Consider the following 18266-nt stretch of genomic DNA (forward strand, 5'->3'; position numbering starts at 1 on the left):
CTGTGGTAGATTTCACTGGTTTAAACTGTTGCTGATTCCTAGCAACTGCTTCCAATTTCTCAGCAGCTTTGAGCTCAAGTAACTCCATGAATAAAATACAACACTTTAGCCTGAAACAAAGAGCTGAGGAATGCTCATCCTGCTCCTTTAAAATATGCTGATTAGCATATAGAATGGTCAAGAAAAGCCTAACACAGAAAAAGACACTCGTTCCTCCCTTCATGGTGTTACATACTCATTGTCATCTCAGTGACATACAAACTAACTTCAGATGAGTAAATCTTCCACTGCTGTTAACGATGAAGTCAAATGCCAGAAGGATTACACTTCTCTGACCACTAACTCGGACACAGAGCAGAAGCTAAAAATGGATGTGTGTGTAAGGGAGGACAAAGCTTTTCCTATAGACATTCTTCTACTGAACCAGCTGAGTCTTCAGCTTCAAATTCTGTGGGTTTTTAAAGAACTTTAAGGTGTAACATGACAAGAAAGTGCATGGATACACAGAGGTCAAGAAAAACCCTGGTAGGTATACACACTTGGTGACAGAAGATCTGCTCACAAGCAGTGATGTTATTGAAATACAGTACTAGTTGAGAAAAGACTCAACAATTTCCCAGGACTAGTTTTAATTATTTTCTCCTTACCCAAGATTTTTTGTTTTGTTTTTTGGAGTTTTTCTTAATCTGTTAACATATAATGGGCCCTATGACTATAGATGAAATTAGGTAAAGATTTCACATTCCTAACATAGTTTTAACTGTCTGGTCTAAGCTAGAGCAACACATCACTAAAAGCATGCTGCTTAAAGTGACCCAGAAAACATTCTGTGATCTGAAAACACAAAGCTCAGGCAGATGAGACTGCTGGGGCACCAGAGCTCTTCTCAATATGCTACTGTTCCCCCACCCAGCGTTTTGGTCAAGGGAGGTGGGGAAGCCGAGAGAACCATCCCCACCGCTACAGACAGGGACTTGAGAGAGCCATTTCCTGCTGGGCTCTAGACCTTGTGTTGACAACCCCATTAGTAAACGTTTTCAGCTGAACTTCCCTCAATTAGGTCCTTTGTCAGAGTCAATCACAAAGTAAAATGGACCAGGTAGAGTTGTCACATGTGACTTTTGCTTGTTCAACTTCAGACAAAGGAGAAGGGGGAGCTGGTGCTTTGGTAATGACAATAGGAAAGGGAGGCTTTAATCCCCAGATCAGCTCCAGGTCGCTTGACAACCGCAGCCCTCCACGGGGTTCTCCATTCGGTATCTCTGTCACTAATTTTTTTGTCAACAGCAGCGCCCACAATTAAACGGTCTGTAACCCCCTCGTAGCCTGCAGGGTGCTATCTCTACACAATTTGGAGTGTAAGAGACTGTTTAGCAACATATTACTATCTCATCTAATTTTTTCCTGGGACTAGTACCCATCTTATTGCACCAGCTGCACATCTTTATCTTGCAATGGCTCAGACATCTTTGGATGGCAAAAAAAAGAAAAAGTCTGTAGGTCCATACTCACACACAGCATCAACTCACCCATCTTCCCTCCCGGGGAACTTCTGTGCTCACCAACACCCATTCATCCACTCATGAAGTTCCTACCCCTTTCTGAGTTTTGTTTTATGTTACGGTTTTGGTTTGGTGTGGTTTTTTTCCCCAGCTTTTTACTACAAGCTACTTCAATTTCAGAAATAGGCTGTTTTGCAGGGAAGGAAGACATCTTCCTACATGCAAGAGATTTTTTAAATACCATCAGTATTTTCTTTAAAAAAAAAATCCAGATGTAAAAATGCTATTAAAATAAATCCTACTTAGTATCAAATCCTCTGGATGTTCACCAGCTTATTGTTACCACTCACTAAATGTTTTTTTCTGTTCCATGGGTTTTATTTAACTGTCCAGGCTATTGGTTTTGAAGTATTCACAGCCTAATTTGTTTCAGTTGACTGAAACCTCCATCAGACTTTAACAGAAATATGCTGTATAAGGCTGCCTTTAAGTATATGCAGTTTCTCTAAGTGACCTGAAAAACAAACCCAAACCAACCAACCAAAAAAAAAAAACCCAAAACTGAGGTCCTAAAACTCCTAGGAACTTCTGCACATGCTGCTCTTCCCCAATTCAATGGAGCTGGCAAAGCACAAAAGAGTACACTTTTAACTCACACCACTACAGACTGTAAATTGACTTGCAAAGCAAGCAGTTTCCAAGGGCAGTAAAACCAGGAAGCATTGGAGTTCAGACAGCAATGAACATAACCAAGAGAAAGCAGTAAGCATTGTTTATTATTTCACGTTTAAAACTGCACAAGAAACAGACACTTGGAAAGTGAGTGATCTCCACTTAACACAGCTCTTCTGTGCAGTCTCGTTCTTCATTCTTCAGTTCTGATTCTGCACCACAAAGTACAATTCTTTATTATGTTTAGGATGTTCTCCTGGATCACTTGTCTTACAAGTTCAAGTATTTCCAGACCTGTATTATATCAGAACTGAGAACTTAGGAGTCTTCATTAGTAAATGTGATTTTGAATTGATAACACAGATACATTTTAAACCTTAAGATGACAACAGTAATTTGATATTAAAATCAAGCTCAACTAAAACTTTGATAGTTAATCACATTTCTGTTGGGAATTCCACTCATGGTTGGATTCAGGATAGATGGGGAAGAAGAGTACACATGAAGAAAGGTAAGGCTGCAGCACCTGTATATTTACATAGAGAAGGGACACCTCACTGACACTGCCTTTTGGGAGAGGACTCAAGAACAAACCAATCCAGGACCCTGCCAGCTGACTAATGCTGCAGCCCTGAAGAGAAATCCAGAAAGCAAGCTGACAGCCTGCAGCAGATGACTGATTGATTGCCCTTGCTCCCTAACTTTTTTACATAGCACATTAACAGTGGCAACAGGTATCTTGAACCCAGATCCAACATAACAGATCTTTGTTACCCTGCTGGAAGGCCACTAGGCCCACCTCCCCAACTTCATCTTTCCACAGCAGTAAGAATAGTGTGAACTATCCTCTAGTGCAAAAGCTGAAGCTGTATTTAGCAGCACAGCGAAAAAATAGATGATTCAAAGTGCCATGCTGCTGGAAAGCAGCAGATGAACATCAGTACAACACACAGGAAAGTGTAAATTTAGAACCAGTATGAATGGTCAGCAATTGATGAAACTAATCTATTTAAAGTGGCTTTCAGGAAACAGCATCCTCTTCTCCCCACTGTCCTCTCCTCCATGCTATCTGCTTCAGTACAGCTCTGAAAAGCATAAGAGACCAAGACACTACAGACAATGTTACTGGGTCAATACAGCCCAGACTTACCAGTTCAATTGCTTTGATACCCAAACTGCAAGATGGCACAGAAAAGATCAGCAACAGTATTCTGCTTTATTTTAGTCCCTTCATATAGAAGGCTGGTAGAAGACCAGTTTGCCTAGACCACACCCCCAAAAAGAGATCCAATACAGGGAGAAATAATGATTTTAAGGGAGGACAGAGATAATCTATAGTAAGAAAAAGAAAATCCACTCACCTGCCATTTTTTTTGATGTAGGTTGCTAAATAACCATGGTCTTCCCAGTTATGAACTGTTTCTGTCATTCCCTGCTCCTGAAAAATGGGCTGTAGAGCTTTAAGAACGGCATTGCAATCAGCTGTGAGATTGAGAGAAAAAAATAATGAGAAAGGGGAAAGTACCAAGTTTTTTGTCAGTGCTATGGTTTCTATCTTAAAGCTCAAGGTTCTTTTCAAAGGCATTTAGAAATAGACAGAGCAAAGTACCCTATCTGCTCCACTGTATCGAAACATCCTTTTTCTAACATCCCGGATAGAGCAGACCCCTGAACAAAATCTTCATGATGCAACAGGAAACACCTCTCATTAGAACACACCTAAAATGCACTTTGAAATAACTAAAAAGTTATTTATCAGATTATCTTCAAAAGCAAGCTGAGGGTTTGTCCATAAAGTTATTTCTACAGTCAGAATGTGCTGTTTACTGAATGCTCAAGTTTGCTGTACAGATTAGTTCGGGATTACTTTTTTAAATGATCTTCATTACAGCAATTTTAGATAGTATGTTCAAGCAAGTGTCTCAAGAACAAACTGCAAGTTTTTTCAATTGATTTTGGAATTGAAAAAGCAAGTTGGTGGAAGATGTGGGTGAAGGTGCATGGGCCAGAACAAAACTGTAAAGACTGCCACATCAGTAAGCGTGCCTGAGAGAACTATCCAATATCAACTTACAGGCTGTGCCAGTGAGACAAGTATCATTTTTGTTTCACAAACACAAAACCCACTATGGTCATGCAATGTGTCAACAATATAACCAGGATTTAGAGTCCCTCTGTCAAGAGAAATCATCTGGCACAGTCACCTTACAAAAGCACTGACACATTGTCCCCCCTGCATGGAGGTATTAGAGTTACTCTCAACAGAATCACTTTGTTTTACTACCTGTCCCCAATGCATTTACCTTGGACAGTGGCAAGTGTAACCCACAGACATAATCAGAGTTTCCAGGATATTACAGATTTGTACAAGCTTCAAACTCATGAACACATTTCTACAAGTAAATGACAAACCTTGGCTTATCTACCACCTCGATGTGACTTCACAATACACTAAACTGAAAGCCTGATGACTTTAAACCTGGGTTTGCCCATATGTAAAGCCTAGACTACTATCCCTGAATGTTTTAACCAGACTGGAATAACAGAGTAGCAAAGAGAAAGCCAGTTCTCTAATATCTTGCTGTGGATACTCAATATGAATGGAAAGGCCCTGGTTTTTATTGCTCGTACTATCTTATGTTAAATGCGTGTTCTGAAATAACTATTTTTCACATTCTACATTTCACTTTAACTCATGCTTCAAACTATGGAAAAATAGAACCAATGAAAACTAAGTGCTGTTGTACAAGTAAATGATCTAACTGCTGGTCCTTTCTCAGCACATGGCACCAATGATGATTTTTACTCTCATTGATGGAACACACCACACAGTCCACTATCGCTATAAAGCTTTTTTTCCTTTCCTACCCTAGTATAAGAACCTGCATCTTTTGTACCAGCAAGTCTTCACACTTCCTGTCCAGCAGCACCCATGTACCAGCATGGCACAAACCATCTACTAATTCTTACTAATTCTTAGTTATCTGCCCAGTTACTGTAGTTGCAGTAGTAAGAAGTAGGCCAACAATCAAGACAATGTGTTTTTGGGACATTAAAAGCACAGAAGAAATAGGGCAGTGATTAGAACCACAGAGATTGGTTCCAGTCTCTGCAGATCTGCACTGGGAAGGGCACTCTGCACTTCACACTTTAAACTTGCAGCTTACAGCATGCATCACCACTTTTTTGGGGAGCACAGGAACATCTGATCCAAAGCCAGTACATTCACAGTCTTTTTTTGGTTTGTTTGGGTTTTTTTGGTCCCTTCAGTCATGTTGCACTTCCTGCTTGGCATTTGCTTTCTTTGCCCTATTCCTTTGCCTTCCACCTCACTTTTTACAAAACCCATCCTCATTTCTTTCCCTTGCCATTTTACATGATATCACCACCATCAGAACATTAAACAAGTTTAATAATGCATGCCAAAGCCTTCCCAAGGCAGCAAATACACACAAAACCAAAACTGAAGTAGCATGCAACTAACACCAGGCCACTTCACTTCTGCAGCTCCTGCAAGACACGGGAGAGATAAATGGAGAACAGACTCCAGAAGAACTGAAGTGCACATACCACAATCAGTCTACCTTCTTTTCAACAGCTTCAAGGATTCCTGCTAGGTGCATCTTGGCAGAGACTGCAGGACAGAGATATTGTTCTGCTCCATGAACATACTAATCCTTCAGAAGCTGCTCAGCATCCAGCAGCAGATTTCTTTGTTAAGCAGCCAGGCACAAGTTTGACCGAGTTCTTCCTATTATGCAATTAACTTTGGGAAATTAAAACAACAACAACATCAACATGCTTTCATCAGGTCTCCCTTTGGTTGTACCACACAAGATTTGCCTGGAAGGGCTAATAAATCTTCCAAAGTTGGAGGCTCCTTTTTAAAATGTTTGAGGCATCAGTGGTTGCTTGACTAGATCAGACGTTTCAGTAATCTCAGGATCTCTCACCCAAATACACATGCCACCACCTCACTCCTAGCTCAGATACACTGTATCACGAATCGACAAGCAGAAAGGACAAAGCAATTAAAACATTAGGCACACCTTTGAATCTACATCAAAATGTTCATTCAAGAAGTCTTTTCCTCTGCTATTCAAGAAAAAAGGAAATAAACTCCGGTTACCAAGCTTGAAATACTGTTGTAACTGATAATTATTTGCCAGAAGGAATGAAAAGGTCCAGAGGTTCAACTCAACAGAAAGCAAAACACTGCGTTGAAGATTTGAGAGACCTATTTCTCAAGAAAATGAATGCCCAGTTAAGCCAGACTGTTTTGAAATCCTAGCACACTTTAAGAAGTGATTTGTAGCAGTTGCAGGTATTCCTCTGAAATTTTAGGAGCCAAGAAGCCATTATTTGACAGAAATCTGTGAACACAAACACAGCCTGACCTCATGCATAACACTGGCCAGCTTCATCCAGATACTCCAATACTGAGGTCAGTAATCTATTGAGCCAGGCTATCTCTAAAAGCATTCTGGTTTAAGACCTTCTCATACCAGAGGACTGATAAAATCTTAGTCAGCTATGGGAACAGATTATCTCTTTTGATAATATTCACCCCACAGCTGAGTTTAAATTTTTCTTACCCGGATTCTGAACCAGTTCCTCTAGCAAGTCAAATTGTAACACAACCATATCAGTAGTGTTTACATACACTCAGTAGCTCTACTTACAAATAGAAAAAGTTGAAGGCAGGAAAAAAAAAATTAAGCTCAGTGAGAGGCTTAATTAAGAATACATTAAAGAGTTGATGTACACTAGGAACCAAAATGCTCAATACACTACTAGTAAACAGCAAACTTAATGACTGGCATATTGTTTTGGTTAAGAGCTGTGTAAATTAATCATTTCAGTATATTCAGACATTGTCTTGTGCAAGTCTGACATTCTCACATATGGACAAAACTCTACCTGTGAGCTCCAATTCTTCCATTCAATGAAATGCACAGGGACAAAGTGGGGAGTACAAAGTACAAGAGGTGAATGAAACACACCCAAGAAGAGAGATTCCTGTCTAGCAAGATGAGGTCCCAAGGGGTAGTTCAGGAGAAGGGCAGCAGGAGGCTGGGCATTCCACCTGCTGCAGCAGCAAACCTCAGTGCTCTGGCATGGAGCCCACCAGAGTCAAGTCAGGCCACTCCCTTCTCCACCACTTAACTGGAAATACACTTTCCAGGCTTATAGGTATACAGAGGTTCCTCCTCTCATTCACAGGCTCATCTGAGGCATTTTTCCAGTGCCAATATTGTATCTGTCTTAACATAAAACTTCAGAATTAGAGGTGTACTGAGGAAATGCTTAGTGAGCAAAATGTCCATAAATTTTAAAATCCAGAGCTACAGAGAAACTTCAGGCTCCAGTGTGGGTATTTCACACAAAGTTAAAGGAATCTAATACTAAAAAGAGTTAGAGTTGTTATTCATTAACTCCTCCATACTGATCCCTTTCTTAAAACTTGAAGATTTGAGAAATTTGAATTCCTTTTGTCATACCTGCATGAAAAATGTGTACAGAGCACATTGGTGTTTGAAACAGCCTATCCAGAGAAGTTTCCACAGCAATATCACAGGTTCAACTAAGAGTTTGTAATGACAACAGTTGCTTAAACTAGCCCTTTTCCTTCAACAATGACCACAAAATAAACCTGCCCCTCACAAAAATGAGAAAAAATTCCCTCCAAGCACACCCCAAGGCCCCTGCTTTCATTAATCTTCAAGAGTAATGAAAACTTTTGCCCGAGATACAAGTAAAGAACCGGCCATGACAACATGCAACTTTCAGGTATTGCTTGGAAGTCTCTTGTCAGAACCCACCCTCCCACGGGACGAATCCTTTATTTTGTCCTTGGCAGCTCTGTGAAAACAGAAAATAGCAGGAAGCAAAAATCTATACTAAAATTGGTTCTATCAATTTGAACCTGTAAGATTCAATCTCATTCTGCTGACCTACCCATAGAAGCCAAATCATTAATGACATGGGGCTTAAAAAAAGGGAGGAAATAGTCATCTACTATTCACCCATCTATGACAAATCAGACCAAGTTTCCCTGTGTACTTACTCCATTTCATTACTCTGTATTACAGAAGATCAAGAGTAGAAGGCTGATATTCCTAAAGAGTTTCCACAGACCATCCCCCAACACCCCTCCTCTGAAGACCTGCAGCTAACTACCCAGTGAGTACAGGCAAATCAAGCTACATTGTGCCACAATAGCATTAACTTATTGGCACAGCCATGTAAACACAAATATAAGCCACTCAGTGCATCCAAGTGCTCATTTGGAAATTCAGGGTAAAACAATCAGGAATCAGAATGAGCTCCCAAAGTAGTAGATACCTCACTACCAAGCAGAGAATTCAACCCTCATTCTTCCCCTCCCAATGCCAGCACCCTTATATCAGTTCAAATTGCCAAGAAATACACCCACGAGTTAACAAATCTCTCTGCCATACAAGTCTTTAATGCAATATTTGCATCACTTCTGATAGCGTAAGAGTTTCTATGTACACCCAGCTAAGTATTCTACTTGCCTCTTGCAATAATAACCCACCTTTTTCTTTTTACATTCCACCACAGAACACCATAACACAGTCAGATAAAATCAGAGTGCAAAATAAAGTTGACTAGACTATATCACAGCATTCCCACTCTTTATCTCAGTCTCCTGTTAATTTTTCAAACATTTAAACAAGGAAGTTAAGAATGCTAACAAAATTGGGCAGTTTTACTCCTCATTGTAAAAATGCCTTCCTAGAGACAAATCTCACATTAAGGAGTTTCTTACTAATGTTACCTCTGCTGCACACCAGAACTGCAGCAGAAGGTGAGCATCATTACTGTAAAAGGGATTCAAGTATACAACTACTGTTTTGTCACTAGACTGAATGCCACATTCCTAGCAGATTTGGTCATTCTACATCTTTCTCATGGTTTGGTGTTAATAACCATGTCGCTCAGAGCCTTTGGAATACAGAGGCATGCAACACAGGTAGTGGGTACAGCAGAGAAAAGAGTAAAACATAGAACAAAGACACCAAGAAACAACACGATCAGCTGCACAAAACACTTCTGGTTTATCTTCCTCATGCTTTAAACTTAAAGCCAGTCTTTAAACTTAAGCCAATGTAAGTGTTACCTAAACAAATTATTTTCTTGCTTGAATGAAGCAAGCACATTGCACATTTGAAATTAGGTAGATTAGCAAGTCTTTTTAAGCACAAAGATTAAATCACTGCAACAAAGATATTGAAAGAATCAGGAGAAACCATGTACTACCTATTTATTTATACTTATTTATACTATTTATACTAACTTTAGAGGAGTTGTGGACATGAAAGTGCTTATTAATAAATTTTATAACCAGAAGCCACCTTTTTTCTTCCCCAGACTGACTTCCTGATTAATATATTTGACGTCCAAGAGAAAATCAGAGCCTTGGTGAAGGCATTTTTGCATTTTAAGAGCACTCAGGAAGGGTGTACGCCAAAGTGGCCAGTAGCATTTAAGTCCAGCTTAGTCACTGCCACACACTTGTGTACAGATTAAGTCATACAGGCTGACACAAAGAAGGCTTAAAACTGGTCATTTAAGTGAATAAGTTCAGGTTTATTAACAACCTTTTACCATACAGAAGTGCATTTTCTAGTCTCCAAAATTCAGCTACCTAAAACTTCTACCCACTCATTAGACAAGGAATACCAGCCAGAGTCCAGGAGGACAGTAGGTATAAATGGCCTCCACATCATACCCTGCAGAGATACCTGCAGAAGCCAGAATGACCATCCACACCAGTCTCTCTGAAAAGCTGTACCAGTGCAAAGAAGCCACCTATCAATGACACTGGCCTGCAGGAGATCTCAACTACTGTGAGAATCGGTAGTAAAACACCCAGAGACAAGAAAACAAGCCCTTCACTGTAACCATGGCTAACAACAGAAGAGCCAAAGTCAAGGTGAAAAAACTTTCAGCATGTTTAAGCTACTTAACAGAATTAAGACAAAGGATCACCTTCCAGAATCCACCTTGCATTTATTTGATTAAGTATTTCATTATCATCACTGATACTGCTGAGTTACTTGGGAAATCAAGTAACCTTTTCCTGGCATATTTACTGTACAAATACAGGGTTCCTGCCTCCATACACACCAACATCAGAAGGCTCCTGATTACTCCTGCATCACACCACAGACATCTACAGAGGTGCTTTTTTTTTTTTCCCCCATGTAAGCTTTTGGCAAAACTTTTAGAAGCCTCTCGTCACTGATGTGAGCGCTCAAGGGGCTATTTTCAGCTGACTATTAGAGGAATGTTTCAGTTATGTAGGGTGAGTCCTACAAGAACGTTCCACAAGTCAAAAAAATTATCTTAACAACACTAAGCATGCCAAACCCTGACTTGACAGCCAGGACAGCTCTAAAGGAGAAACTATGGAAGTACTGCCCCTTGAAGGGAAAAAAAGAAAAAAAAAAAAACACTGCCAGGTTACTTTACCTTTCACAGTAATCACAAGCAGAGCCAAGAACATTAAAAGAACATTAAAAGTCTCTCCTATTCACTTTGCCATTTACAAATTATTTTTTCCTGTGTTTTTAATAAACTATATGCTTTAGAAGTAGTTTTCCTCTACAAGGCATCTCATTGTAGCTAGTTATGATGCAACATCCTACATTGACTTACACCAACTTTAATTCAGATGGTCTGGAATCATGCACTGCTTCTGGTAAGCTTTTCAATTATTTCCTTGCCCCAACTGCTACTTTACCCTGTAACGCTATAGGTTTTTCCACTTGATATTTACTGTTTCTTAACACAGAAGCCATATTTGTTTAATTAGAAACAGACATTTATAGTGTTTTTCATATTGCTTTGGACAATCCACAAACAGTATCTTTTACCTTTTAAACATCTAAGTTGCATAACAGATTTTTCCAGACTTGTTGCTTAGTGAAGCTAAAATTCTGCTATGGAAAAACAACTTTTCATTAAACTTCTTGCAACACTTCTTCCCAACAGACAATCAGAGCTGAACAGTAGGCAAAAAGGTAAACCAAAGACATGTGCAAACCAACATTCTCATATATAGGTCTAGCATATGTAAAGTTGGGCACACCCTCTTCACACAGTGTATGCACTCAGAAAACTTAACTCATATGATGTATAGCTTGAGTCTATATATAAATGTGGTTTATATAAATGTGGCTTGAGCCTATACAATAAATGTGGTTTCAATGCCTCGACTCCAATAACTTGTCTTTCCCAGAAATTCATAAACTGAAGTCCATCAACAAGACTGTTGATTCTTTAAACACTGTCACCTGCTGTAATATCCCTAGCACTTCCATTAAAAAAGCATTAACAGAGAAAGTATATTTTGTAACAGAACTTCAGAATGACCAAGTAACGCCAGCTCTGCTGTTCATTTACATGGCTCAAGCCATTGTCATCACCTGGTAGCTGAACATCTAGAAACATATTAAGCAAAGTAATCAGTACTTGTCTGATTGCACTTTTCTCTCCTTCCAAGGATTTTGCTATCAAAAAGGCACTGTCAGAGAAGTATACCTGGAAGGGTATACACTGGTATGTCAAAAGTAGGCTTGTTTCCTGCAGGAATTTGTTCCATAGCCTCTAACCTGACCATCATAGAAAATATCTTCCATGCTGTTAACCTTCACCTTTGCAGGCAACAGTTCCTTCTGAACAAAAAGCCATTGAGTTCCTGACATCCTGGCTGAAGAATCAGATAATTGTATTTTCAGAGTTCTATTCATAGAGCATTTTAATCTTCAAAATTGGAAACCAACAAAAGCAGGGAACAAGTTCATAGCAGTCCTTACTGCTAAAAATGGAAAGCTACTAGTACCTGCGACTCCTGACAAAGCCTCATTTGCACTCTGACACAGAGCAGGGCAGTTCTTGGACCGGGTCTGCCAGAAGATCTGCACAGCTCAGCCCAAAAGAGCTGAACCAAGAGCACAGACTGACCCCAAACCATTTATGAAGGTTGCTCAGGAAGCACAACTAAAATGAACCTATTCATAGGTTGGTTTGGGTTGGAAAAGGCCTAAAAGATAATCTAGTTCCAGCTCATGTAGTTCCCAACTCCCCTGTGTGGGCACGGAGATCTTCCACTAGACCATGTTGCTCACAGACCCATTCAATCTCTCTGAACACTCCCAGGGATGAGGCAAGCACAAGTTCCTTGGGCAACCTGTTCCAGTCTCACCACCCTCACAGTGAAGAATTTCTTCCTAGGATCTAACTCTACCCTCTCCTGGCATAAATGCATTACCTTTTCTCCTATCACTACATACCCTTGCAAAAATACCTCCCCAACTTTCCTGAAAGCCCTCTTCAAATACTGGAAGGCCACTATAAGGTCTCCTCAGAGCCTTGCCTTCTCTAGGATGAAAATCCCCCACTCTCTCAGCCTGTCCTCACAGGAGAGGTGCTCTAACCCTACGATCATCTTTTGTTGTCCTCCCCTGGACTCACTCCAAGATCTTCAAGTCCTTCTTGTGTTGAGGGCTCCAGAAGTGGACACAGTACCACAGGTGGGGTCTCATGAGAGTGGAGCAGAGGGAAAGAATCACCTCTCTTGACTTGCTGGCCACACTTCTTCTGATGCAGCCCAGGATATGATCAAGCACACATTGATGGCTCACGTTGAGTTTCTCATTCCTGAACTGCAGCTGCAAACACACCTTTAGCCAAGGTTGATAACAAAGTTGCAAGCTCCGTAGGCATTTACTTGAGTATTGTTTAATCTTTATTACATGGTGTTCACAATCAGATCTTAGTCAGCAAATGTTGATAATATACCATAAATCAATACGGTGAAGCAAGTCATCCTGCATGTTAACACTCATCAATGTTTCATCACTTCAGACAACTCAATACTTGACAGAAGCAGTCAAAGCAGACAAGGCTCAGCAATGCTGTTCCCCCCACAGTATATTCAAATACTTAATGTATTTTTACCACTAACTGCAGCCAGTTCCAGTCACTGAGGCAGACTCAGCCTCATTAGAAAAAACAGCTCCTAGTACTTCTAATACATTAGGCAACAAGAACACCCATTATAGAGAATGCTAAAAATAACTCTATATACTGACAAGAACACAGGCTATAGTTTCAAAACTGCAAAATTATGACTACTAGAAACTTAGTATTTAGTATTAGTTTAAGCATCTTTCCTACACAAGATTCTGACTTGTGGAAAAACACTGTAGGAGACACCAAGTTTTTAATGCCAGTCACCTCTTCCTTTCCCTGGTATTTCCACACTTCGTGTAGGATGACTCAACAGCTACAACTGCTGATTATCTGCTTATTAACCCAAATCAGCACCAATTCCAAACCATCTTTACTACAGCAGGACACAGTTTAACACATATGAACAGCTAAATTCACATAGTTCTTTCTCACCAGTACAAATATAGGCAGACATTTAAGAGATGGTGGAGAGGAAGGAACAATACAGCACCTTTCATCATCATTCAGTTCTCTTAAATGCTTCTGTTTCTAGGAGCTTGTCCTCTCACAAAGGCATTTTTTTTCTTCTTTTTTTTTAATAGCCCTTGAAGTGAAGAAACTCAACTACAAGGCTCCAAATGGATGCAGAACTGAAAACCTTGCCAACTCCTTCCACACTCCAAAAGTTTAGGTCAGCACAGCCAAGAACAAGCACATAGAATTGTGGTTCTGCTCTATAAAGAGCATTAAGACTTCAACCAAAACAAAGAATGAAAATATTGACACAACATTTAGTAGAGTAACTCTGAATGTCTTAAAATCAAGACTCTTTCAGAACCCAACATGTATGATCAGTTAGTTATTACACTTTTGTAGAGCTCAAACACTGGATACATCATGCAGTATTACCAAAAAGCTGTAAATTCAAAAAGTTTAAAAATGTAAAGATAATAAGATGTAAAGGTTCTTAAATCTTGACACCCCTGACAGCATTCCTGTCTGCATAAAATAGGCCAGAAGTTTAGGATATAGGATTGCCAGTAGAGTTAGTGGCCTTTTCTTATATCATAATGGATGCTCCAACTGAGACTTTTTATCTACTAACTTGTAAAGCAGTTAGAGCCTCCCCTTAAAAAACTTCAAAGTAAAAACTTTGTAAATCAAGTTTGTCTCTACAAAGCAAGTTATGCAGCAAAACACCAAAGTATAAAATAATTTTTCCCAAACCAACGTACACTCCATTAGATTTCACACAATTTATTGTTAACAAATATCTCTTCATATGTTGTCTCCATCCAACAACATTTAGACATAAGACTGCAGCCATTAATCAGTTTTTTATGTTTATTCCTACTGATGACAGGCTTGATTTTCTCACTAAGTTTCTGAACTTGCACACATAGTGTCAGAATTGAGCACTGACGTTGTGGACAGGAACAACACCACCAACAGAGTCCCTAGAGGAGGTTCAGCCTACAAAAGCTCATTCCCTCTTCTTTCTATCTCCATGAAGACATATATTTGAAGAAAAACAGAATACGTGCACATGTGTTCACTTACTCTTTTCCTTAAAAAGAAACAAAAAAAGAAAAAACAAAACAAATTAAAAAAACACAAAAAACCCCCAAGCATTGCTTTACCTGCACTACAGCCTTGGCATTCCCACTGTGTGCTTATTCACACAAGTTTTATTAGAATTTGTTTCAGTAACCATCAGCTCAGGCAATCACTGCTCTTCTTCAGCAGCTCACTCATCTGGACCCTGGTCATGAATGTTGCCAGCACAGCTGTTCCTGCAGCTGTGCTATGAACTGTATAATACCCCCTAAGCAGCAAGATCAAAAAGCAAACTTTGAGACAATTAAAACAAATTTCCCAGCAAGTTATCCTTTCAAAGCAAATTCTTGAAGCAAGTAAGAAACCAAATTGCAGGAGCCTCCATATTACCTTCCACTCCATTAATTAAACTTTAAGAAGATTAATCATTTCAATGCTCAACAATCAGAAAAACTAAGTTTACATGACAGTCATGTATGGACAGAAACACTCATGTATAAGCAGATTTACAGCATAAAGTAATCCAAAATCAATTCTGTAAAGGTACAAGACATGAAGTATGCACATACTTTCATAATAAAGACCTTAAACTAAATAACTTGAACTCTCAAATTCCTTATTTCTGCCTACCAAAAATGTCATCAGCCCATAAGAGAAAGGCATGACTAAACCCTTCTATGCCCCAATAACAGAAGGCAAGCATTATGAGTCCATTTTCACAAATGCTAAAGCACTATAGTATTTTAAGACAGGGGATACTATGCTGTTTGCAGGCTGAAGTTGTCTTCTTATCTCAGTGGCCACAGAAAAACTAGATACTTCAGCTCAAAGGCCAGAGCTCTACAGTTGCTCACTTAAGCAGCTCTTCAGCAGTCCATCACAGAAAGTCAGGTTGTATTACACATCCAAAGATTCATCCCTACTTATATATAACTGCCTATTTTTAAAAGCTAATGGGATGCATAACTAGAGGTATAGTTATGAAGAGACAGAAGGCTCTCTTTTGACCAGTTTGTAGATTTTTTTTTTTTAGTACATTAAAATAATTTATTGAAAAGCTTGAAGAAAACTGACAGCTTTTAGTAGATGCACCTGGTTTTATTCATCTCATGCAACCCCACTCCACAAATGATGTTCCCCCCAACTCAAACCAACATAAAAAGACTGTTTTTTAACTCCCTAAACCCATGAGCACTGACACTGCTCACATATCTCAATACCTCCAACAATCAGCCTTATAGTGGTGATAATGGTCAACAGTACAAAAGTGCATATTATTCCTGTTATTCTCAAGATCCTTGCTGAGTACACATTTAAATCCTAAAGGATGTATGTGACAGAGAACTGAATATATCCCAAGAGAACTGAGGTGCCTGAAAAGAACAGAGCTACTACTGAAGGGCTGTGGAACATGCCAAGCAAATCAGTCACTGGAAACGACCCAGCAGAAATGTACTGTCCTGCAGCACAAGCAGTTGCTAGCTAATAGCTACACAGGTATTACCATGTGACAAAATCTCATCTTCCTAACACAGAGCTGTGTCATCCAGATTCTTCCACTGACATCCAAGGACAGTCTCCTTCATTCTTGAGAACCTCAAAAGATGAGGACAAGCCACAAACAACAAAAAGAAACAGATCCCGGGAAAAGCTCTCAGGAACACTATCCCATCTTTTATAGGCACATTCAGTCTTGATGCTGGAAAACAACAGTGAAGCCATTCCACCCTTCAGGATTAGAAGAACGTTGTGGAGCTACTGTGTTAAATGTGAACACTGAAAACCATAATCAATTTCATTAAGCATATGTAACAACTCTTACATAAGCAGCTTCTTAAATAAGCATACACCATAACCACATACAGTTAGTTAAGGAAATATGTACTGGAATGAAACACAAGCTACTGAACAAACTTTTTTCATAGATTGAAGTCTTGCCTTCCTACAAGCTGACATGTATCCATGTCTACTAAAAATAAGACTGCCAAAAACTGAGGACACAGCTAATAGTCTGAGGAACAAAGAGTGTGCATTTACCAAGAAATTATCAGATTCTGCATTCTCCAGAATACAAACCAAAAAGATGCAGCAGCTTTGCCCAAGATGTGAAGATAACATGTTATCTCTACAAGATCAGAAAGTCTAAAACCACACTTTAATTTACAAAATGCCATTTCACAGCATTCCTGATCGTTCTGAAGTTTTACTGCCCTTGTAACTTACAGTAAAAACCTCAACTAGTTAACGATCTATGACTCAGCATTAAACTAACTCCTTTAACACAAACTACAAATGCATATTCACCAATTTTTTCCTTTATGGACAGCTCTTTTATGCTTTGAACCATAAGAACTACATGAGAGGGAAAAGTCCACATGGAACATACAAAACTTCCTACAGAAGTGCCATGGATGCAAGGAAGTTCTTCACATCTCAATAAAGATGTCCATCGTGCTTAAAGGAACATAAGACAGAAAAAAGGCTTCTCACTCCTTTGATCCACACAGCAACACTTCTACAACTGATCCATTCCCCCACCCTGTCTGGAGAAAGATCCAAACACTGTCTTCAAAAGTAAAGAGAAATGGAACAGAAGGCCTACCTGAGAGTAAGACAACACTTAAGACTATTTAATTAATGGTGTAGCTCTTACAGCACAGGGCTTAAATACAACTAAGGCTTATTTTCAACACACCTAGTCCTACTATTTTCTCTGGCAATTCTGACTCGTCTGCAGAAGCCAGTTACTGATGCACTCACAACAGTTCAAAAAAACCGTAACAAAGAGGCAATGCAGGGGCTGGGTGGTGTCCATGCAGAGTTCTTTAAGACTGCTTTAGCTTCCCAATTCTGCTCATTCTAAACCAGTCAAGCACAAGGTGCAAGGAAAGCAGTAGGACTATCCCTTTTACCATTAGGTCACCATCAGAACTGCTAAACTGCACTACAAAGAAACTGCCCTTCTTACAAGGCTAAGTAGTGATAGGACACGGGCAACTGTTTCAAACTGAAACAGGCTAGATTTAGATGAGATACTAGGGAGAAATTTTTTAGTCGAGGGTGGCAAGACATTGTAACAGGTTTCCCAGGGAAGTTGTGGATGCACTGTCCCTGGAACTGTTCAAGGCCAAGTAGGATGGGGCTTTGAGCAACCTGGTCTAGTGGGAGGTGTTCATGACCAATGCCCGGGGGTTGGAACTCGTCGATCTCTAAGGTCCTTTCCAACCCAAATCATTCTATCAGTGTATGAAAAAAAAAATTCTCACTGTGAAGGAGAAATTGTAAGATTTTAACCAAGAAACGCTGTAAAATATCCTACAGTGTACTGCTTGGCAACAACTCCACTGATACCTCCCACCTCTCTGCTTCTGGCTCTCCGAAGTGTGAGCGCAGCAACACTACAAAGGGCACAGCACACCGCAAAGCCCCTGTGGTCAGGAACCTCCCAATCAAGTTAACTATAGATTATGCTGATAAACGCGTGGCACTGCCTTAAGCAACAGAAATAAAAACAGGGACAGGACACAGATGAGACCCCCGGAGGCAGGGGGG

General features: G+C 39.8%; 1 protein-coding gene across 1 annotated transcript in view; it reads right to left on the reverse strand.

Moving 5' to 3' along the window:
* SMS (spermine synthase) overlaps window positions 1-18266 on the reverse strand; it is a 47989-nt gene that overhangs the window by 28515 nt on the left and 1208 nt on the right. The window contains exon 2 of the mRNA XM_030465375.1: window positions 3536-3656. Within this exon, the coding sequence (XP_030321235.1) occupies window positions 3536-3656 (121 nt within the window). The remainder of the gene's footprint in view (window positions 1-3535; window positions 3657-18266) is intronic.

Source organism: Calypte anna, chromosome 1 (genome assembly GCF_003957555.1).
Source record: "Calypte anna isolate BGI_N300 chromosome 1, bCalAnn1_v1.p, whole genome shotgun sequence".
NCBI lineage: Eukaryota > Metazoa > Chordata > Aves > Apodiformes > Trochilidae > Calypte > Calypte anna.